This window comes from Penicillium brevicompactum, assembly GCF_028827555.1.
Source record: "Penicillium brevicompactum strain IBT 35665 chromosome Unknown utg000002l_segment0_segment0, whole genome shotgun sequence".
In the NCBI taxonomy this organism is placed as follows: domain Eukaryota; kingdom Fungi; phylum Ascomycota; class Eurotiomycetes; order Eurotiales; family Aspergillaceae; genus Penicillium; species Penicillium brevicompactum.
In genome coordinates, this window is record NW_026623205.1 from 3,086,268 (window position 1) to 3,109,317 (window position 23,050).

The following is a 23,050-nucleotide window of genomic DNA, read 5'->3' on the forward strand; positions in this document are numbered from 1 at the left end:
ATAGGATATACCTTTTGTTCAATCAAGATCAAACTGTGTCAAAACAATAAACCTTCCAAGGTTGGAAATACAATTACTGAACTAGTGTAGCGATTGGAATAACCTTGGAACTATCCAATTTCAAGTTGAAAGCAAAGCGCTTGACCTCGGGAGTATGTAGAGAGATACCTAGGTAATGCGTTGAATGAATGTATATAACCTTGGGATAACCGATCTATATTCTACCAGATGACACATGCATCTAAAAAACCTTGGAAATAAAACCTGCGCATCACTCCAAATCCCAAATCACATCGCACGCTAATAAACGGATGAATGCAGTCTACAATCTGCAGTCTCATGAAAAATGCTGAACATCAAGTACAGCGTGCCGTCTTCGAAGGCACAATCTATGCCCGATAAATCTTGATCACCTTCTTCACTTCCTTGCGGCACATTGGACAAAGGCTCACAAGATTGGCACATGTCACACACGAGCAGAGATGGCCGCACTCTGCAAAGACAGCGTCCATCTCTTCCGTGTAGCAAATTTGACACAGGTCAAGCTCTGCATCGGCTACCTCCCAGTAGCTAATTCCCTTGCCATGGCGTTTGCCGTCTTTGAATCCGCCAACGTACTTGTTGCCCGTTGTCTTCTCGACATATGTGCCTTGTCCATGACACACATCCTCGACCCAGTCACCGTCATATGAGTCACCCGTGGGATAGACCAATTTGCCTTGACCATGGCGTCGACCAAAGATAAAGTCACCCTCGTAGACCATACCGTTGCCGGAGATGTGGGTTCCTTTGCCGTGCTGGTGGCCCTTGACGAAATCACCGCTGTAGTAATCCTGCGTGAATGTGGCCTCGATGGTTTTGGTACCAGTGAAACCATGGATCGGATGACCACGGGAATTGGCCCACAGATATTGAACCAGACGATCAGGACTAGTGAACATTCCTGTGGATGCAAGCTGGGAGCGTCTGCTTCTTGTGTTAAATTCGATCGACTGGGTTGGTTGCTGCGGTGTGGGTAAACTTACTTATCCTTGGTCAACTTGTCTCCGATGATGAAGCATACACCGTGGGGAGCCACCACATCATCAAAGCTATCGGCCGGTGACACATTGGTGACTGTGGCACCATCAACCCGCTTCCACATCAAGAAATCTTGACGAATAGGTCGATTAAGGTGACGTCGAATCGAGGCCTTGACGTTGGCATCGAGTTTCGAAAAGAACGATCCCACCGTCCTTAGCAACTGACTATCCGCATCGAAGATTTGGATGAAGTAGTATGCATGGGAAACAGGTAAGTTGACTTTGGGCTCAACTTGAGTTTGAGGTGCAATATCCGTGGAGGATACATCCTCGGGGGAAGTAAGAGGAGCGGAGCTTGTGGCTTCTGTAGATGCTACCACTTGTACATCCACTTCACTCTCCCGCTCAGTGACGACGCTATTGCTTTCCGGTGAGCTTGTGGCCACCTGAGGCAGTTCGTTATTATCCAAGGCCGGGGCAAGAGTGTCTGTGAGGGCGGTCGCTGCCCGAGGAGAAGTTTCCGAGGAACTGGCAATGGCATCTCCCTCTACTACGGATGATGGTGCGTTCGCCGAACCTTCAGATCCTAAAACTTGAACTAAATGGTCTTCAGGCTTATCATCCGATGTAATGGCCGCAGGGGGATCTGGAATCGCAAAGAATTGAGCGTCCTCTGTGGGAGTCTGGTGTTAGACGACGACGAAAGATGGAGAGGAAGTAGAATATCTTACCTTCTGAAATGACTTCCATCCAAAATTGAATGTTATTTAGCGAGGGATCCAATGGAACCTCAAGATTGGTTGCTCGATCAAAGGTCAGTGATGAGCTAGACTGCGCAAAGGAGTTGCCGATTTGCCAAAAGCGAATGCGTTCAGGGCTGACTGGCTCGCAGGTCGTGGATTTGCGTGCAGCGATTGATTTGCGAAGTTCGACCAAGCGTGTTGAACGAGGAAAGACCATATGCATAACGTTGTCTGTCGCTTTGGCCTGTGCCATAAGACCATGTGAATCAAAAAGACTGCTCAATCCATCATACTGTGGAAGAGAGTAGACCTCCACCTTGACATCCTCAGCAGGCTTGTCACCGGTATGATAAACTCCCGTTTCATAGTATTGCTTCATAGTTTCCGAAGTTTCCCAAGGTCCCTGTGAACCAGGCAACAAATTGGAGACCATGTCACCACGGACATACATAGCCACAACAGGTATGTCGTGTCCCTTCTTGTGGTCAACGGACTGAGAAGGGTCAAGACCTAGGTGTGGGCCCATGGCTGTCTTTTGAGTGAGACACTCAACACGGTTGTCACTGCCATCATCAAAAGCAAGCCATGTGGTGCCAGGACCAGCCGGGCGCAGGATGCTAAAGAATTTGCCAGAGGTGCGGCGACCACGGTGAACGATATATCCATACAGAACATATTTAGTCCCTTGACCGTCGGCGACCCATGGGGAGAGATCCAACTCTTCGTCCAGTTGGACCTTGTCGTACTGCAACTGCCACCGCTTAGCCTTGTCCAATGTGTGGCGCCCAATCTCAATGTGCAAGACCTGAGGCAGCGACCAACGACCGGGTTTGGCACTCAAATAGCTGCTGACAGCCTCCGATACGGATTTGGTTTGATCGATTCGCATGTACAGACGGGAGTTGAAGTCTGTAGGCAACCTGTTCACAGTAACATCTTCATCAGCCGACAAAGTGTCGATGATCGGGCTATCAAACAGCTCGGCGAACTTCTTGCCAGCTTCTGTTCCTTCTAGCTCCAATTCCAAAGTGCGACGCAGGCGTTCCCAAAATTCAGTTACGTCACTGGAGAATTCGTGCAGATTGCGGAGAGTTGTTGTCACTGCATCAGTGTCCACGTAACTTGGGGACTTTGTCTGGCGGCGGAGTTGCCAAAGCAACCTCTGAAGAGCGTCGCACAGGGGCTTGGGCCTGGCCTGGGCATTAGTGAGATGTTCAAGAACATCAATACTCTGGATAATGTGACAAAATGGAGCAATGTGCAACCATGAAGCGAGACCGGCAACTTCTGGACTGTGGTTGATGATCGAGTCGCCGAGAGGTCGATATCCGGTCAAAGCCATGCTATCCCAAGTAGGCTCGGAATCACTTGGGTGCCACCAAAGAGACTTGGTGGGATCATCGACCACTCGAATGTACGCATCAAAGGAAAGCGTATCGTCAGTGAGTAGAGCGCGGTGCTGACCTCGTCGACGGGAGTGAATCTGGTCCCAAGGACCATGGAAATAAGTCCACCCCCAGTCCAAGTTGTGGGGGTTGAACTGATGACAGGACGACTGCATCCACCCGGTACGCGGCTCTTGAGGATTGTATACAATAACGCCCACCTGTGCGGGCACACGCCACGCCGTAGATGGTTCAGTCTCACTGGGATGCGCGGCATTTTTGGCAGCCGCGTATTGCGATTTATAGTTTTCCAGCCATGTAGACACATCGTCAGTGGCCCCGGTCTTCACTTCAACCTCCGGGGAGCTGTCATCTAGCGATGCATCGGGTCCGCCTCGGCGGACGGTGAAATCCATCTCCGGGAGGTCATCATCTGGCGCAGGCATCGTGGTAGAACACTCAAGATAGACACTCAGAGCATTGACGTTATTGCCCCTGGGATAAAACTTGATGCGCCACCAATAACCCCCAACGAATGCTGCGGGAGATCTGAGGACCTTATGCCGGTTGGGGTTTTCCGGTGTGCCTCGTACGCCCTTCAAGGTCCATGTGAGGCGGGCCTTTTCAGTGGGCACGTACTCGGGATCTCCCAGTTCACGGAAGAAATTGGTTTCCCAGTACTTGTCTGTAGTCTCCAGTCAGCCTCGAGGACTTGAATAATGAAGGGGAATCTGTGGAACACACGATCAGAGGCGCTATAGTCCGAGTCCCCGCCGTCGATTTCTTTCATCTCATCCTCGTCCGGAGACGTGGTGTCCTCCTCGTACTCAGCCCAGTACGCATGCTCTGGTTCTTCGGATGGAACAGCGGTAGATGGAGGATTTGAAGGCGAGGTTTCAACGAGCTGACTGGATTGGGTGGTCACAGTGCCCTCGGTCTGACCCGGGGCACCTGAATTGGGTGTGTCCATGATCAGTTGACAAAGCCCCTATAATCCCCGAGGATATACTCCTGGGTAGTGCCTGTGCGCTTGGCAACCAATGGCCCACAATATATAGACAATAGTGAGTGAAATGGGAGACTTGGACTCCCTAGAGACTTCCTGATAAGGGCTTATCAGATAAGGCGTGGAGATGTGGGGAGAGAGTGGAAAGAGAGAGAGGGAGGGCGATAAGAAAGAGAGAAAACGAGAGAATAAGCTAGGAGTTAAAGCAGAGAAAAGCGGAACAAAAAAATGAAGCAAGGGAAAAGGGAGAAATGTGAAGGGAATAAAGCGAAAAGCGAAAAACGAAAAACGAGGCCCAGGGCCAAACAGATAAGCCAAAAAAAGACGAAGAGTCCGGGGGAATCTGCCGAGTGGGTCTAGCGCCTTACTCGGATTACCTCAGCCGATTAGTTGCTTTCTTTTTTTCGGTTCTCCTTACTCCCTAACTCTTCTACCCCCCTACACATCTTTGGGCAGTACCAGTCCGATGTACAGATCATTTTTGAATATATTATATATTGTACTTTGTGTACAATGGATATTGCTCATTGTGATACATGTTCATTATTCATGATACGCCGCTCCGTTGCGGTGTGCCGATCATCGGCTATCTCCACTCAGGGCAGTCAACCTTAATTTGCCAATGGGATCGTCTTCTTTTTTCTTCCAGTGGCGACTCGGCGACTGGGTTTCTCCTCCCCTTTGCCACCGATCAGTCATTGGCTGGTACGTGGCAATTCTAGCGGGGCTCATGCCAGATTGTTCAGGGCAACGCGGCCAATTGGCCCAACTGGGCCGGGCGATCAAATGCGCCACACTGATTGGCTGGAAGCGAATTGCACTTTGGACGGGATCCTGCATGTCTTGGCGTGATCCCAAAACTCAATGGGAATTGTGTTCAGTTCTGCGATTGTCGAGCGAACGAAGCTGCAACGATCATTGGGAATACAGCGGTGGCTTCTGCGTAGACCTGAAAACAAAAAAAAAGAGAGAGAGAAAGGTAAGAAACTGGAGGAATATGGGAGGAAGTGTCGGATTCAAAAAGGAGAGGAGTAACACGTACTTTGACTGATTTGGCGTCCGCCTTGATTTTTCCCCAGCTCACCGCTTCGTCTGGTCGAGCGCCGGCATCGCTGCCATCAAATTCCTGCGCGGTGTTGATATACACGGCGTGCTCGGCCCCATTTCGCATGAGACATGCGTTCGCAATATGGTGCTTGACCACGCCGCCGCCCAAGATGATCATACCCGCCCGGGTAGCTCGCACCGCCATGGTGTTGATACGTCGCACATCGTCGACGATATCGACCCGAAGCCGCTGCGGGGAAGACTTGAAAGTATGGAAGTAGAGCATGTCACCCAGGGAACCATCGGTCAGGGCCGGACAGAATACGGGGATTCCATTCTTGGCCGCCCAGTACAGGACTGAATCCTCGTGGTTGATCTCACGGCCCAGGCGCTCGGTGATGCGGCTGGGTGTCCAGTGCAGCTCATCCTCCTCATCCCCGGTCTCCCGGGCCTTTTGTTTGGCCGCCTCTTGCTCCTCCAACATCTTGTCCAAAATGGGAACGACCCAATCCTCAAACGAGCAGTAATTGTTGTTGGGCACGATGAGGTTACCAATGCGGTTGAGACCCTTGCTGCGGAGACCTGCCCCCGGGGTTGAGAAGGAGCCAAGGTATGTGGGAGCTAAGCACTTGATTAAATCTTCCTCCACTCCACCGGCAGTAGTTACGATGGCCGAGACATGGTTGTGTTTGACTAGGTAGCGGAGGGTGTCCCGGAGGCCGGAGGAAATGAGATTCGAGGTGAAGCCGAGGAAGATGGTCGTTTTATTTCCGGTTTCCGGATCACGGAACGCGCGCTACAGACAAGCCCGTGGTTAGTTCAATCGCGAGGATGCAAAGCGGGAGGTGGCTACCATTTCATTGATAATGCTGGCCGCCTCGGCGACCGCAGTGCCCTGAAAACCAGTGTGAGCCAAATTGTCCACCATTTCGGCCACTGTGATATCCCGGCCCTGGAACTTATCAAAATCCACGCCGCTCACAACGTGCGATCCTTCTGGGACTGGTTGTGAGCTTTGGAGCACGGAGTCGGCCACGGCGGACGGAACAGCGGAGTGACTCATGTTTGCGGTATGTGATGATCAGATAAAATTCATAAAATAGAGATCTTGAGTTCCAAGGAGAGGTCTGATGGGGTTGACAGCTGGATCATGTACGGAGCACGAGGGCAATGTATAGAGCAGAAGTATAATAGAGGGGCAGCTGTTGATCGTTTTTTTTTTTGGCGGGGAAGACTGATAGACACCTGAGGCATAAGTAATCGCCTGAGGCCTCGCACACTCGGTGGTTGAGTACACTTGTACTCCGTACAACACAGCCGTTGATGTTCATTTGGTGTATTACAAAAGCAAAAGCCTCTGTTGGTACCGAGTATAAAACACCTGGGCACGATCTACGGAGTACTTGATTTCAGACCTGGATACACCATGGGACCCTGTCTAGTTTGTAGGTACCTCCATAATATAGTGGAAGCCTAGCATATCCAAAGTACCCGACAGATAGAGTTGCCTTGAATCCACACTAGCGTTGAAAAGGGACTAGTGTCAAACCCCTTGAACTTCACCTTGTCACCTCTTCTCTTTCGTGTTTCTGTACCTTCTTGGATCTGGCATCTGTGACTCTGGACTCTGGCGTAAGGAGTTCGCATGATTTCTCCGATCCACTCCACTTCATAGTTTCGAGTCAATCTTCTGCCTTTGATTATACATCTCCTCCAGGGCTATCAGGCTTGGCTTTCCTTTCTTCGTCCCGCGATACCTTGAGTCGGCGCTTCGGGGCTCTGAAGGCACAAGTCTCTTGACCTCCCGTTGGCCCCGAACGGATCTTTTTCTCCATGCGCTTTGCCCGATCGGACCACATGAAAAATTACGTAAGGTGGCCCGTGCACTCCCTCGTTCTGCTCCAGATGCTCCGTGCTTCTCTGTATCCTCTGCATTCCTCTTTGCTCACGTCACGTCTTTCACATGGAGCGCTTACCTGCCAATAGCTTCATAGCATGACGCGATAATGTCATCTCGATTCCCTCCATCGTCCGGGTTCAATTCCCGTGACCGCTCTCCGCAACGCTTTGGAGACCGACGTCCCCCAGTTGGTCCCCGTGGTCCTGACGACGGCCCTGTACCATTCGGAAGGGATCCTCCCCGTGGCCCTCGAGCTTTGGTTGATTCCCCTCGGGGTGGTCATTTCGGTGGTCGTGGTAGAGGCTACGGCCGTGGTGATTTCCGCGATCGAGACCGTGACCGCGACCGTGACTTTCGAGACAACCGCGAAGGACCTCCATTCCGCCGAGACTTGGATCGCGACTGGCCTCGCCGTGGACATGACCGTGATCGCGATTTTGACCCACGGGACAACCGCATAGGTTTTGGCCGAGGGCGATCCCGGTCCCCAACGCGCGACTTTCGAGATATCCGGGAGCCACCAGGGCGCGATTTCGATCTGGTCAGGATGCGACGCAACTCAAGGGACAGCATTCTATCCGCTTCCTCGGGGGTCCAGATGGCCCGCCGCCCAACATCAGCCACATGCCCAGAGGTGGTATGCGAGGACGTGGCCGTGGGGATTGGGAAGGCGGCCGTGGCAGAGGTGGACGACCTTTCCTTGACGATCGTGATCTGTTCCGTCGACGCAGTCGGTCTCGTGAGCCATGGCGTGGTCGTGATAGAATGATCGACCGCGATAGAGAACGGGATTTGGATCGAGACCGCTTACTAGATCGCGAGCGCATGCTGGATCGAGATCGAGATCGAGACATTCTGCGCCCGAGAGACAGGGACCGAGATCTCTTAGATCGCGACTTGGACCGTCGAGACCGCTTTGAGCGCCGCGAAGATTGGGACACCAATCGACGATCTGATCGTGAAGAACGCGACCGTCCAGTGGACTTCTGGAAGCGAGATCGTCCTCCAAGTCGCGCAGATAGTCGGGCCGCGAGTGGTTCGACCACCTCTTCGCACCCTCTAACGGCATCAGGCCCAGTCACGAACTCAGTAGAACGTCAGGCTGAACACCAACTCGTGGACCAACCCCGAAAGCAATCAGTCATTCCAACTCCTGGAGGCCCCGACTCAGGGCGAGATGTCGAGCGAAGTGATCATACCACACCTCGACCTGACCCCATTCGACCAAATCCCGTTCGACCCAATGCTGGTCGACCCGACCATGTTCAACCTGAATCTACTCGAGCTGAATCTTCTCGACAGGACTCCACTCGACCCGATCCTGCTAAACCTAGTCCTATTCGGACTGACCTTATCCAACCCGACTCTGCTCGGCCCAATCCTACTAGACTCGACCCGGTCCAGTCTGAATCTATTCGACCTGGCCCCACTCAATCCGATCCCGTTCGGCCGGACCTCCTTAAGGAGCCTGGACCAGTGGCTCGACAGTCACCACCCCCAGCTGCCCCTCAAGTACCCGCCTTCGGTTCGGTGGCTGCTTCAATACAGAACAATTCCTCAGATCAAGATCTACTGGATCGCAAAGCACCCAGAGCCGGACAACCTCGGGAGAAGGACGGCAGAAGCATGGCCCAAAGACCACCAGCTCAGCCTCCCACTGGCCCCAAGGCGGAACGAGCCGACACAGCACACTCCTTTGACCCTCGCACCCGCCACGACGGTATGAGAGAGCCTGGCCACCAGCAGTCTTTGCCTCCTCGGAGTTTCAAGGCGCCTGTTAATCTTCCCGATGTATCACCACCTACCGCTCCAGCTGCTATGACCAGGCCAGATCCGGCCCTTGCGAACAACGACCCATTCACAGCAGCTAGATCAAACTCAATAACCTCCTCTCCGACCTTTACGCGACTCCCACCACCAGCCCCACGAGCACCGTCCCGTGAGCCATCCATGTCACCCCGCATGCAATCTTCGGGGATTCCCACCGGCCCTCGAGCATTACAATGGCCGCAAGCACCCTCTCCACGTGGTCGAAAAGGCAGCAAACAGTGGGTGCGACCCGGCTACGGTCGAACGCCTTCCATCTCCAATGCACCTCCGAAGCAAGATCTTGTTGATGACGGTGACTACGTTCCCCCTACCAATGAAACTGCGCGATCCGCCCCTCGACCCCCATCTCCATTCGACATGGATGAGCCAGAGAGTGGGGAGATTCTGCCACGCGAACCTACAAAGGAGCCATCCCCTGTCTCTCCAATGGGTCTTCCTATCCGGCGCAGCCTCTCCGCTGCGGATGGCCCCAGTGACGCTAAGGAGCCTCAGGAAAAATTGGCGAATGAGGAACCTGGCATAATCCCGGACTTCGAACGCTCCAGCGACGAAGAAGATGGGGGAAACATCGTTTTCACGAAGGAGTACCTGGACGAAAGAAAACAGCTTTTCGAGAAAGACATGGAGTCACTTCGAGCGGAACTCCCACCTTCGCCTCTAGAGGACCCGAAAATTGTCGCTTTATTAATGAAAATCCAGCTGCTTGGCATGATGGCAAACCAAGACATAATCGAACCATCTATTGAGGGCGCATTGAGGCAACCGGTTGAGCCACCAGCAGAACAGTCCACTGAACAATTGGTTGAAATTCTACCTGAGGAATCGCCTGACCGTCCCGTCCCGTCGGCACAGGAAGATGAACCCAAAGTTGACCCTATGTCGTTGGTGGAAGAAGAGGAAGAAGATTCGAAGGTCCACACTCGTGCAGAACGTGCGGTTTCTTCTGCGCCGGCCTTACCCGAGCACGAGCCAGAACCGCCTGCGAAAACGGTGATGCCTTTAATAGCTTCCCGCGATGAAGTCAATGTCAACAATCTGCCCTTCCTGCATTCGGGTCCCCCAACGCCAATTTCAGACATGGAGGTTTACTTTGAGAACAATGCGACTCATGATCGCCTCAAAGGGTCTTTCATTTCTGAACTTTCCAAGGAGCAACAGGCACTCTTCCAAAAGAACGAGGTTCTCCGTGATGAGTATCTGTCTTACTATAAGTCATGGCGATTGGCCATTTGGGAACTTGACCGTCTGAAAGACAAAACATCTGTCACCCCTGCTCCTGTGTCACCGCCAGTGTCCACAGTTCCAACTACCCCGGCAACAATGCCAGAAGGTCGCGAAGGCCGTCGATACAAAGGCAACAGCGAACTTGATTTCCTCAATGCTCTAAAAGCTTCCGAAATATCAGCCCAAGAGGAACTCGAACGCCGACGGAATAAAAAGCCCACTGCTTACCCGGACTTGGGCAAAGAGGCGATCATCCCGAATATGCTTGAACTCAAGGAGGAAAAGGCAGCCGTCTACAAGGATGTCAACAACATTATCGAATGCCATAGGGCTCTGGATGTGTTTGGGTTCATCCCACCGCCGAATGACTTTACACCTCAAGAGCATGTCATTTTCACGAACGCGTTCATGGCATACCCAAAACGATGGGGTAAGATCGCCGAGTCGTTACCTGGTCGAACCTTCCAACAATGTATTGTGCACTACTATTTGACCAAAGAAGAGATCAAGTACAAGGCCAAACTCAACAAGCGCTGGAGCAAACGCAGCAAAGGAGCTCGTAAGGGTGCGCGACCAAAGTCCAATGCCCTCATTGCAGACTTGGGTGTTGTGAAATCGGATTTTGATGGCGGCGATGATACACCCGCTGTCACCGACACCGGTCGCCCGCGACGTGCAGCGGCACCCACCTTCGGCGAGACCGTTGAGGCAGAGAGCAGTGTAACGATCGGCCGTCGTGGCCAACCAGCCCGTGATAGCGAGCCTACTGAAAGGACCCCTGCTCGACGAGCCGGGCGTGGCACAGGCACCCGCGGCGGCCGGCGCACGAAAGCCCCCCAGCCCGAAATGAAGAGCCAGGCGCTACTTCCTCAAGTTGACATGCCCTCTGTCGCGCCGCCGCCGCCGCCTGCTCCCATTGGGACTGAGATGGAAATGATGCCGGACACCATGATGGAAGCATACGAAATTCGAGAACGCCAGCGCGCCGAAAGAGAATCCTTGCAACCAGTTCCACGAGGCAGAATCGGCCGTGGGCGGGCTAAAGATGGAGTCTATGTATTTGAGTCGACTGAACCCGAGCAACCTCTGGCAAACAAACAACACGAGTCTGGATATGGCTCTTTGCAGCCGACAAGTTATTGGTCTGTTCCCGAGCAGCGTGATTTCCCAGCCTTGCTGGGACATTTTGGCCGTGACTTTGAGGGTATCTCTGGGTGGATGAAAACGAAGACAACGGTGATGGTATGTATTGGAACACTTGTATTCATGATAGTAATTTGCGTCAAGTCTTTTCCCTGGCATTTTACTTTCGTCTCATCTTCGTCTATTCGTCCCATCTTCGTCCATGTGGCTAACCGGAACCTTTCTGCAGGTCAAAAACTTCTTCCAGCGCCGTTTAGACTCCGGCCACAATGACTTTGAGTTGATTGCAAAGGATGCGGAGGAAAAGAAGGCTCGTGGTGAATCTCCTGGGAAACTTCCAAATCCAAGTGTCGCCCCTAAGCGACGATACGAGGCGACACCATCGTCTATTATTCCCCGCCCACTTGCGCCTCATGATGCCATGATGGAGATAGAGGAAAACCGCTTCCCCTCAAAAGGCAGACCTCCTCTTCAGTCGCCGCAGCCAATATCTGTGCATGGACGACCCATGTCGGAAAAAGAGCGGAATGCCAGTCGCTACCAACCCCTTGCACAAGCCTCGGCTGCCTCGCCGGTGCCTTCAACCGCAACTCTTATCGAAGAATCCACTCGAGCGATCCGCGCACAAGGGGGGGCCGGCACACCGCGCACAGGGTCCAAGACTTGGCTATTTTACTGGAGAAAGACGAGACTCCTTGTTGCCTAACGCTCCTGCCAGCGCGCAAGATTTGCCAATGTCTTCACGACACCCAAGTGCCATGCCACCAGATGTCGCACGCATGGATCCCTTGGCTGGACAGGCCTATATGTCTTCCCAGCAGCCATCGTCACTTTTCTCGTCATCTCATTCCCGCCATCCCAGCTTGAATCAAACACCTGGTTCACCAAGCCAACTACCCAGACCTGATCTTGAATTGGCCTCTGTACACCGTGATCCGTTCCCCCAGCGGTCTTACTACCCCATCGCAGGTCAACCAATCGGGATTTCACAGTCACCTCGCCCGGGTTTGTCCCCAGTCAAGGACACCCCTCGTCCCAGTGCCACCCCTGGTCCCGACGCCGCTTCTCGTCAAATACCAGCCAAGCGTTCTAACATCATGAGCATTCTGAATGACGAGCCTGAAGAGCCTCAACCTCGCAAGCGCTTTGCTAGTGAGCAAGCTCCGCCTGCACAAGCTGCAACGCCGGGCATAAACCCAAGGCCCGTTTACCAAGCCGCGGGATCTTCTCGCCACGAAGAAATGGGTATGGTAGGGATGCCACCCAAGTCCTCTGGCTACGCCCCGCAAACCCAATATCAGCAAACATCTCGCGGCTATTCAGAGTACCCAGGATACGGACCTCCACAGGGCGGCTCGGGTACTTCAGCAAATACCGATTGGATGGCACGGTTTGATCCACGGGCGCAACAAACACCTCCACAGTCCCAGGCCCCATCATTGCCACAGCAACAACAGTCACAGGCCAGTAGCCGTGCTCCGGGTCCTTTGGCCTCCCAGGGCACATATTCGTCTTACGCGACCAACCCAAGCCATGCGTCGGTACCCGCGCCAAGTCTTTCCGTCCCGTCCCCTGCCCCAACCCCGCCACCAACGAATGCGTCGCAGCGACCAACTTATTCGAACGTCTTTCCGCAATCATCTGGTCAGCAATCCGTAGCCTCAGCTTCGCGGGAGCTGGCTTCACAGCCCTCATCCTACCGCCCAGGATCACCGGGCTCACGCTCAAGCATGGCATATGGCTCACGACAAGATCCACCGACGCCTGCGCAATCTACGACTAGTCTGTATGGTGTCCATGCACGCCAGTCCGGGACGCCTTCGTCGTACTCGGCTGCGCCCACTCCCAACCCAGTGCAGTCACATAATTATCAGCAGCATGTTCAAACAATGGTCAGTGGGTCGCACCAACCTCAGTCTCACCGGTCCACGCCTGTTACATTATCTGGCGGCTCTTCGCAATACGGCCACAGTACCCCTCCTCCCCAGTCTCAGGCTGGGCGATCAATGGCCTCGCTGGCGAGCCTTGGGCGCTCGTACACTCCTCCATCGGCCTTACATCCCTCAATGAGCGGAAATGCTATGGGTGGCTACGCTGCCCCTCCCCCGTCTGCACAAGGGTCAATTCCACAAATGCATCAACGATCTGTTGGGGGAGGTTCGCTGGGCGAGAATGGCTCTACTCCGAGACATCATCGTGTTTACAGCCATGGGTCAGCCCAGGGTCGAGTACCGGGATCGCTGCCGCCGCCTTCCCATCAACCACGCTGAAGACCCATCCTTGGTTGAATGAACTTTATGTGCGATGTGGCAGCGTTCCGGTATCTGTTGTATATTAATCGGTTGTCTTGTTTTACTTGTTCCTAACCCGGCGTTCCGGCGTCCCGAGGGCATTGCCAGCAAGGATCTTATCTTTGGATCCCAGTTCATATGTATAACTAAATGAATGATTTGATGTATTAAACTGTATGACATCCATGTGTTTATTTATAGCTGTATTTGTACATGATGTAGGTTCCAAGATTTGGCAGGGTGTTCGTGCTTATGCGCCATTCCATTCGAATTTTCATCCCCCGGAGGCCAGTATCATCGGTCCATCTGGTTCATATGGCTTGGCAAGTTCCAGACATTGTAGTCAAGGTGAACAAACGCACGATCGACCGTGGGAACACTCTCAATGATATACTGGAGACTCTCGCCGACGTCGTGGCTATCTCTCAAACTCATCTTTTCATCAACGACTAGGTCAACTTCCACATTGAGTTTGTCGCTTGCGTAGTAGGCTTTCAAGTCCTGAATCTTGAGGATTACCCGGGAGAAGCGCATGGTCATGTATAGCAAGACACTGTGATCATCTGGGGAGGCAGCTGCGCCTGTCAAGCGCCGAATGTATTCGGCTGCCGTCTGACCCCAGTTCCACATGATGTACAGCGAAAGGAACAAACCACCCAGAGGATCCAAGTACCAAACATTCGCAAAAGTGCCAACTAAGATGATTCCTAGTCAGAAAAGGCGCCAGGAATCGATAACAAATAGGGGAGACTTACTGAGCGGGAAAATTATGCTGAAAGTATTGAAAACGACATCCGTCATAGCATCCTGGGCAAGGACCTGGACACTTGGGCTAGGAATCAAGCGACACCAGATCCAGCAGAGCAGTTTGACCAAGACCGTGCCCCCCATCAACACAAGGGATGGAATGGAGAGCTCGACAACGGTGTGTTCATCTCCCATGAGTTGTTTCACTGAGGACAGTGCGACTTGGAAAAATGAAGTCACCATGATAACAGAGAAGATGAGGACGCTGACAGGTTCTAGCCGCCGACGGCTGATTGGGAACCTATTCCGGTCTTGACGGCGTATCATGATGGTGGTCACCCAGACGATCACTGTGCTGAGGAAGTCCAAAATACCATCGACCAGACCCGCCAGCATGGACATGGAATCTGTCATGGCCATGATGGCGACCTTGGAGGCGAGGAGGGCAACGTTGGCGATGAAATTGATACGGATGGCGAGATTAATGACACGCTCTTCGTCATCTGGGTTCATGCCGCCCTGTGATTCAAGATCGGGAATTGGCTCGGGGTTGCCGCTGGGTTCCTCTAGGGATGACACCAAGGGGGTGGTCTCATCTGGGATTCGATAAAGATTATGCGGGGTGCGCTTTATTCTTCCAGCTTTGGCGTTGGCCTCCACAGTTTCCAAGGCCTCGGCCTCATTCGCTTGAGGATCGTCGGGTGAAGCTTCACGATGAGTTTCACTATAGTCCTCTATCAGATTGTGAGGAAGGGAGGAATCCAGCAACCGATCGATGTAGAGGTATTGAGAGATGAGGCCATTGGTGCGTTCGTAATATTGCCGGCTGTCTTGGGTCAATTTCATACGCAAGACAAGAAGATGGACAAGAAGCATACAGGGGCTTTGGGAGATCTTTCAAGCATTCAGATGATCGATAGTAGCGTTGCCTTCCGTGCCAATTAGAAATGAATCCGCAACAAAGATTGGGGTGTGTGGATACCACTCATAGCGAGGATTGCTGCGCCCAATCAACAAGGGTCCACGGCGAAGGAACAAGCGGCGCTCTGATGAATCATCATCCAAATCATTCAATGCGAGACTCGACGTGCGAGAAGGCAAGAAGTTCATCAAGCGCTGGCCCCGAGTGGAGAGGATTTCGCGCTCTGGGTCCAGACTTGGCCGACGAGGACGGAGGGGTGAATCCGAAGGTGACGACAAAGGAAGGAAAGGAGAGGACATTGCAGCAGCAGTGCTTGTGGATAGCCAGTCCCTTGAAGTACAGCCCTGGAGTGACTTCCAAAGTCTGCCGGAATTCTGGAGAGCTCAGGAATTTGGGAAGCGACAATGCGGATCGGAGATCTATCGCGCGTGTCGGCTTATCGGCGTATCTCTCTGATTGATAAGGTCACGGGTCCACGGGTAGTTTAAGCGCGGACCCGTGGACCTTCCAAGATTGGCGCGTCTGTGAATCAGCGCGGCTCTTGACGAAATTCCAGCATTCGGAGGTTCAGTCCAGAAAAAGTCATATTTATATACTCCGTACTTCGTAGTTGCGTTGATGCTTGTACCTCCGTGGATCATTGCCTAGGTGGGACCTCGGGATATATGACGTGCAGCTAACATTCTCTCATCAATATGTAGCCCACTGCATACTCCGTACACCGTGTGATATAATTCGTCCAAGCATTTCAAGGCTACCCGTGGACTCCAGGACTTCCAGGGTTTGAATTGAAACAAATTGAATGGAGTCTATTATCATTTCCAAGGCTACCCTCAGGGCGAAAACTAGTAACTTGAGTAGTTTGGAACCAGGCTCTCGTGCGGCTAGTGATATTTATTTCATCTACACCTGGGCGCTCAACGGGTGAAGCGGGTCAGTTTCAGGCTCAGGCCTCAGGGTGGGCTTAGACTACAGTATCAGTACCCGTGGACAGCGCACAATCCGAACACGGATATTCCGTATTGATACGTGGGATCTTCACTTCTAAGGTTGTAGTGCGAAGCCATTATGCCGTTTGTCGAGCTAAGTGGGGATGAACACGCACTTGCATGCGCCTGTACATTCTCTTTTGACCGAAAACCCCCAAGGTGTTGTTTAGGTGCCTGTAATGAGTAGACTGCACAGGCTGTACGGGTTAGTGTGCCCCTAAACAATGGTACAACTTTGAAACCAAATCCACGGCCCAGGTGGGCACCAAATCTTCACATACAGTAGTTATACGGCCCACATTATCTGTACAGGAGCGGACCTCGGGTCCTGGGGAGGGTACCTGGGTTCCTGAATAAACAAGAATGACTATGGCTTGAATTTTAATCCATGGAATCAATTGAAGTTGGAATGTTGTGGGACAGTTGCATGTCCAAATAAAAAATGGCGGGATTGGAAAGTTCCCATTCCGCGACGGGTGGAGGGCGGAGGGCGGAACGGACATTCCGCTCCCGCGTGAGGAGAAGCAGCTCGGCCCCCCGGAGTTGCTTGTCAAACAACCAGGGAAACGGTTGCTGATTCTCTGCGCTCTGACTGGCCCACTGCATCAACCGATGTCACCGTTCAGTCCCCTACACGAGGCTCGCTACTCGGAAATATGCCGTGCAGTCGGGCGGTGGTTATAAGAACCAGACGCCCCGCGCTCATGCATTTGTGATCAATTCATACATGATGGCGCTCCAAACAGTTGCAATCGCCGTGATCACGGTTGTCTATCTCATCATTCGATATTTCAACCGGACCGATGTCCCCAAGATCAAAGGCCTTCCAGAGATTCCCGGTGTGCCCATCTTCGGCAACCTGCTGCAATTAGGCGACCAGCATGCCACGGTCGCAGGGAAATGGGCCAAAAAGTACGGTCCGGTCTTCCAAGTCCGCATGGGAAACAAGGTAAATCAACGAGGATATCTCCGATGATTGAATGGGAGCGAAAATTAACCCACCAAATCTCACAGCGCATTGTCTTTGCCAACAGCTTTGACTCGGTTCGCCAATTGTGGATCAAGGACTCGTCCGCTTTGATCTCTCGCCCGACCTTCCACACTTTCCACAGCGTCGTCTCCAGCTCCCAGGGCTTCACAGTCGGCACATCTCCTTGGGATGAATCCTGCAAGCAGCGCCGCAAGGCCGCGGCCACCGCGCTCAACCGACCCGCGGTGCAGTCATACATGCCCATTATTGATCTTGAATCCAACACCAGCATCAAGGAGCTATACCGCGACAGCCAGAACGGGAAAATCGACGTCAACCCCACTACCTACTTTCAGCGATATGCCCTTAACACCAGTTTGACCCTCAACTACGGCATCCGGATTGAGGGTAATGTGGACGATGAACTGTTGCACGAGATTGTCGATGTGGAGCGTGGCGTGTCCAACTTCCGCAGCACCTCAAACAACTGGCAAGACTATATCCCTATGCTTCGCATCTTCCCCAAGATGAACAACGAGGCAGAAGAGTTCCGTGCTCGCCGAGACAAGTATCTCACTTATCTGCTCGACATGCTCAAGGACCAAATCGCCAAGGGAACTGATAAGCCCTGCATCACTGGAAATATTCTTAAAGACCCCGAGGCTAAGTTGAATGATGGTGAGTCTTCCAAAGTCAGACCCGCACCAATTAATCGTCCCAATTGTCTGACATTCATGTCTATGTAGCTGAGGTCAAATCCATTTGTTTGACTATGGTATCTGCCGGTCTCGATACCGTCCCGGGTAACTTGATTATGGGACTCGCCTATCTGGCATCTGAAGATGGCCAGCGCATTCAGAAGAAGGCCTACGAAGCAATCATGGAGGTCTATCCAGATGGCGATGCCTGGGAAAAGTGTTTGGTTGAGGAGAAGGTGCCTTACGTGACAGCTTTGGTCAAGGAAATTCTTCGATTTTGGACGGTTATTCCCATCTGCTTGCCCCGTGAAAGTACCAAAGATATCCAATGGAATGGTGCCACTATCCCTGCTGGTACAACTTTCTTCATGGTATGAATTCCACCTCTGACACGCGCGGGCTTTTGCTGACCTTCTTCAGAATGCGTGGGCTGCTGATTACGACGAAGATCACTTCAAGGATGCCGACAAGTTTATTCCTGAGCGCTATCTGGATCTCAACGAGGGCTCCGGTACTCCCCACTACGGCTATGGAGCGGGCTCTCGCATGTGTGCGGGATCCCACCTTGCAAACCGAGAGCTTTTCACCGCGTTCATTCGCCTGATCACCGCGTTCCACATGCATCCATCCAAAGAAACATCCGATCGACCGATTCTTAATGCTATCGACTGCAATGCCATCGCTACAGCACTGACAACTGAGCCCAAGCCTTTCAAGGTTGGGTTCACTGCCCGCGATCCGAAGACGCTTGAGCGGTGGATCGCGGAGAGTGATGAGCGCACGAAGGATCTGTGAAACATGCTTTTCTTCTGCCCTCCTTCTCAGCGTTCAAATGCCCCATGTACATCTCAAAATTTCAATCAGGATATACCACCGTAAAATGAGACTTGGTATAGATGCCGACAGGTGAAAATACTGAGTGAGCAAAGAACATACCAATAACAATATGAGCAAGTTGAATGACGTATGTTTCGAAATACAAATAGGTAATATAGCCTCAAGAAAGAAATATGAAGAGATACAAATAGAATCGAGGAAGAGACCTACTCTGTTAGGAACAGTAATAGTTCAATTGTTAGTGGTGTACGGAGTACTTCCCTAAACGCCCGCGTTACGGCAAAGTGGAGCCGAAGGCGGAATCCCCCGCATCCTTGTCGCCTCCACAATTCCTCTTTCTCTCTTTCACCCCTGCACTCCAACATCATGAGTGCTCTGCAGCAGTTCTCCAATTGGGACAAGCCACTCTCAGATGATGCTACCGATCGCCCACGAAAGAAGCGCCGCAAGTATATTGCCAAAGCTTGGTAAGTGCCAAGAACCTTGGAAACATGACACCGTGCTCTCATTTCTCTTGCTAAAACTACGAAGCAATGAATGCAAACGTCGCAAAATTAAATGTAATGGCTTGACGCCCTGCCAGCGTTGTGGGCGGCAGGATATTGAATGCATCTACGTGGAGAACGCGCATTCGGACCCCCCAAGCGAACAAGAGTAGGGCCCGTTGCTCAATGGCATGACTCACCACTAATCGATGACAGGAACTTCGAACGGTTGTTTGATCAGATGAGAGCCATGCAAGATCAGATTACTATGCTGTCTGCGAGTGTTCGCTCAATCGCTAGCTCCGAGCAATCCCCAGTTGGTCTTTCTACCACGGGCAACTATGGGCTTCTGCCAGCGCAGCGCCCCCTTCGCCGCGTATCGACAGCGAAGGAATCCCCGTTCCAGGGACCAACCACTTCGGCATTTGGATTCGAAGTCGCAAAATCCAGCTTACAGCAGCGTGGAATTGTTGAGCGCATCGAGGCGGGCGAGGCGGGCGACATGACGCAAGAGCCTTCACCCTTGGCATCTCCCTCGGCCCCAAATGACACAATAGACACCCGACATACTCTAGATCTACTCTGGGCTCTTCCAAAAACGGAGGCGCTGAGACTTTGCCGGGTATACGAGGAGGAAATGGGAATCATGTACCCGGTGCTAGAGCTGTCAGAGCTCTTGGATCAGGTCGACCGGCTTTATAGCCCAGCAGACCGTGCAATTGATTCGGTCATTCAACTAGACCGAGAGGATGTTCACATTCTTCGTCTGGTGTTTGCTTGCGCATTGACGGCAGAGGGCAGCGGTCGGAGCGAGCAGGCCATATCCTTGTTCGACAGTGTTCGGGATGTTCAAGATAACTGTGTCTGGGGCCCGCCCGAGATCAAGAGCATTATATTCCTTACTCTTGTGGTTCGTCTCTCCCAAAATGCATCCTCTCTTTTCTCCAAAATACAAATGTGGCTAATCAACCCGGCAGTCAATCTTCTACTTTCAAATGGACGAAGAGACCTTGGCATGGCGGACTATTGGTATTGTTGAACGCATGTGCCTCGAAAAAGGTCTTCATCGACGAGAGGCTTTGAACCAACCGGCAATCATGGCTGCCGGGAAGGAACGAGCTTTGCGTCTCTTTTGGTCCATATACATCTTGGACATGCGTTGGAGCTTTGGAACTGGCATGCCATTTGCTCTCGAAGATACGGACATCGATCCTTGGCTTCCAGAGCCGGAGGAAAAGACTCCATATCTGCGTGTAATGATTCGATACAGCCGCATAGCAGCGAAAGTATGGAAATTCATCTCGGCTTTCAACAACACGAACGAGATCAGGAAGGACGAGATGAACTATTTGGATTGGCAAGTGCTGCGGTGGGCTAACACAATTCCGGACCCGTTACGCCTTGAGAACTCAAACGCCGCGGATTCTGGAGATCACGCCGAAGACCCACGAAGTCTGCGTCGACTGCGTGCCCTGCTCTATCTTCGTTCGAATCAGCTACGCATGTTAATCCACCGCCCTGTTCTCCACACGGCCGCACACATAATGCGGTACCCCGGCGAGTCTGAGACTGTGGTGGAGCTGGCCAAGGATACAATCCGCTTCATAACCCGCCTGAACGATACATCCGACATCTATCAGCTGCAGCAGGTCGCTTTCAATTGGTTCCTCGTGTCAGCTTTGGCGGTGCTATTTTTAGCCGTAGCCCAGGCCCCAACGCAATTCAGTGGCTCATGCAAAGAGGAGTTTTTCTGGGCGCTGGAGTTGGTCAAAGGATTCTCCGCACAATCATACATATCCCGCCGACTGTGGAAGTCCATTCGAAGCCTCCGCAAGCTTGGACCCCAATTAGGTCTAGGAGTCCAGAAAAAGCGACTCGACAATCACGCCGGAGTCGAGCACGAGAAATTAGATGCGAATGCGTCGCCCGCTCCGGCCCCAACCACGAGTGCCCAGAGTCAAACACCACAAGACGGAGCTCAAATGACACAGGAGCTGATGGAGTGGTTTGAGGCAGTGGGCAATCTGGAAGACCAGATCTTAGGAATGGGAGCTGGTCCTGTACCGGATGGAGGCCCTTATCAGCAGATGCCAAATGGGGGCTTTGTCTTTGACTACGGCGAAGAGTTGTCGAGCGTGATGAAAGATTGTTTTTAATATCTAGTATATATATTTAAACTCCACCTCGGCATCGCCAGTGCGTATCCGCCGAGTATCTTCTATCTCACCCGCAGCAATTTGCTCTTTGATTTTGGTCTCCCGACGCAAGTAGAATCCAAAAGCGGCCACCGTAACCTGCGCTACCACAAGGGAGCCAAGCGAGAAAGCATTGCCCAGCACATATGGTGAGGTGCGATATACCTGGCCTGCCACAATGCCAGCACAGTTTCCCATTGTCTGCTGAAGGCCAATCTCGAGTGCACGGCGATACTGAGGGGCAATGTTCACGTTCAGCCAAGCGACGTTGAGCCCAACAGAGGTATAAGTTGTGATACCAATGAGGAACGTGGCGAAATACAGAACGGCAGTGTTCTTCACGGTCAGCAGAAGAATATACCCAATGATTCCGAAGATATTGGCGGCGAAGATGTACTTCCCACAGTTAGCACAAATGATAGAGAACCATTCCAAGGTTGGCTCAACTCACCGACGCAAACTTTGAATAGCGATCGGAACAGAAAGCAATTGCAATAAAGATCAACGCAGCCCAAATGTAGACCGGTACTGTCAAAACGTTGCTCATCAAGGAATCATAGCCCATGCCGCCCAGGATGGTGGGTAGGAATGTGCTGAATCCATACAAGAGAATGTCCTGGCAGAATTGGATGACACCACTAAAGAAAAGCTTGGGGTCGCTCAGTGCAATCCGCATCTCTTCCCAGCTGAAATTGTCACTTCCCATGTACTTGCGACGTTGTTCATTCCGCACCCTCATCATCCATCTCTCCTCTTCGTTTAGGAAGTAGGCTTCGGCAGGGTTGTTCGGCAAACCAAACCAGATTAGAATAGCGCATAGAGCGCTAAATAAGCCCTCGATGATATAGACCCATCTATCAAATACCGGTGAGCCGGAATTCTCACAAACGTAGGAAGAATACGAACCTCCATCCAGCCTTGCCTCCAATGCCGTCCATGTGCAAGAGTCCGTAGGCCAAGAGGCCACCCACAGCCCCAGAGATAGCGGCACAGCTCATTAGATAAGAAACACGTTTGGCCTGTTCCTCCCGACGATAGACCATCGTCAAGTAGAGATTGAGACATGGAAACAGCCCTGCCTCACAAGCACCCAAGATCAACCTTGTCGCGTAGAGAGACCCCACAGACTCAATGAAGCCGGTGAATATAGTGGTCAATGACCAAACAATGCAGAGACACGTGAGGATATTTCGAGGCGTAAGCTTTTTCATCAACACCGCCCACGGTGCCTCGAAGAGCACATATGTCACATAGAAAATTGATACCGCGGTTGAAAATTGACTCTCTGAAGCATTTATATCTTCTGGCATATGAGCCACTTTCACGTTACCTTCGACAGCAGGTTAGTAGAGCGCCATTGACTCAAACCACCCAACGGTATAAATCGACTCACCAATGTTGGACCTGTCTAGAAAGCAGGAGAGATAAGTCAACATGATAATAGGAACAAACGCAGTGTCCAGCTTGGCGAGTAGCTTCTGTTCTTTCTTGGGGTCGAGTACCACATCCGAAGCCTCACCGGCGGTCTCATCCGCCCGTTCGGCGTCATCTTTGAGGGAGTTCTTCAACTCCAAGGGTTCATGAACATCAGACATTGTGATACCAATTGTGAGCCA

The 23,050-nt window shown here is 52.2% G+C and overlaps 7 protein-coding genes across 7 annotated transcripts; 3 read left to right on the forward strand and 4 right to left on the reverse strand.

Moving 5' to 3' along the window:
• Positions 1-389: 389 nt before the first annotated feature.
• On the reverse strand, positions 390-4,120 carry N7506_003849 (putative MATH and UCH domain protein; the record flags this gene model as incomplete). The annotated part of the gene is made up of 4 exons (XM_056953144.1): positions 390-966; positions 1,026-1,695; positions 1,754-3,835; positions 3,895-4,120. The coding sequence occupies 4 exons, from the start codon at positions 4,118-4,120 to the stop codon at positions 390-392; spliced, it is 3,555 nt and encodes a 1,184-aa protein (XP_056814836.1).
• A 913-nt stretch (positions 4,121-5,033) lies between these two features.
• N7506_003850 (deoxyhypusine synthase) lies at positions 5,034-6,266 on the reverse strand (the record flags this gene model as incomplete). The annotated part of the gene is made up of 3 exons (XM_056953145.1): positions 5,034-5,105; positions 5,199-5,999; positions 6,057-6,266. 3 exons carry the CDS (start codon positions 6,264-6,266, stop codon positions 5,034-5,036), a joined length of 1,083 nt encoding a protein of 360 aa, XP_056814837.1.
• A 943-nt stretch (positions 6,267-7,209) lies between these two features.
• N7506_003851 (MYB DNA-binding domain protein) lies at positions 7,210-13,570 on the forward strand (the record flags this gene model as incomplete). Its single annotated transcript, XM_056953146.1, has 4 exons — positions 7,210-7,564; positions 7,621-11,399; positions 11,530-11,954; positions 12,019-13,570. 4 exons carry the CDS (start codon positions 7,210-7,212, stop codon positions 13,568-13,570), a joined length of 6,111 nt encoding a protein of 2,036 aa, XP_056814838.1.
• A 315-nt stretch (positions 13,571-13,885) lies between these two features.
• N7506_003852 (cation diffusion facilitator family transporter) lies at positions 13,886-15,559 on the reverse strand (the record flags this gene model as incomplete). The annotated part of the gene is made up of 4 exons (XM_056953147.1): positions 13,886-14,286; positions 14,347-15,164; positions 15,217-15,267; positions 15,321-15,559. The coding sequence occupies 4 exons, from the start codon at positions 15,557-15,559 to the stop codon at positions 13,886-13,888; spliced, it is 1,509 nt and encodes a 502-aa protein (XP_056814839.1).
• A 1,417-nt stretch (positions 15,560-16,976) lies between these two features.
• N7506_003853 (cytochrome P450) lies at positions 16,977-18,712 on the forward strand (the record flags this gene model as incomplete). Its single annotated transcript, XM_056953148.1, has 4 exons — positions 16,977-17,198; positions 17,264-17,897; positions 17,966-18,288; positions 18,338-18,712. The coding sequence occupies 4 exons, from the start codon at positions 16,977-16,979 to the stop codon at positions 18,710-18,712; spliced, it is 1,554 nt and encodes a 517-aa protein (XP_056814840.1).
• A 408-nt stretch (positions 18,713-19,120) lies between these two features.
• Positions 19,121-21,395, forward strand: N7506_003854 (putative C6 transcription factor; the record flags this gene model as incomplete). The annotated part of the gene is made up of 4 exons (XM_056953149.1): positions 19,121-19,221; positions 19,286-19,408; positions 19,456-20,149; positions 20,217-21,395. 4 exons carry the CDS (start codon positions 19,121-19,123, stop codon positions 21,393-21,395), a joined length of 2,097 nt encoding a protein of 698 aa, XP_056814841.1.
• Positions 21,396-21,398: 3 nt separating this feature from the next.
• N7506_003855 (uncharacterized protein) lies at positions 21,399-23,029 on the reverse strand (the record flags this gene model as incomplete). Its single annotated transcript, XM_056953150.1, has 4 exons — positions 21,399-21,830; positions 21,886-22,288; positions 22,341-22,764; positions 22,828-23,029. 4 exons carry the CDS (start codon positions 23,027-23,029, stop codon positions 21,399-21,401), a joined length of 1,461 nt encoding a protein of 486 aa, XP_056814842.1.
• Between the last annotated feature and the right edge of the window lie 21 nt (positions 23,030-23,050).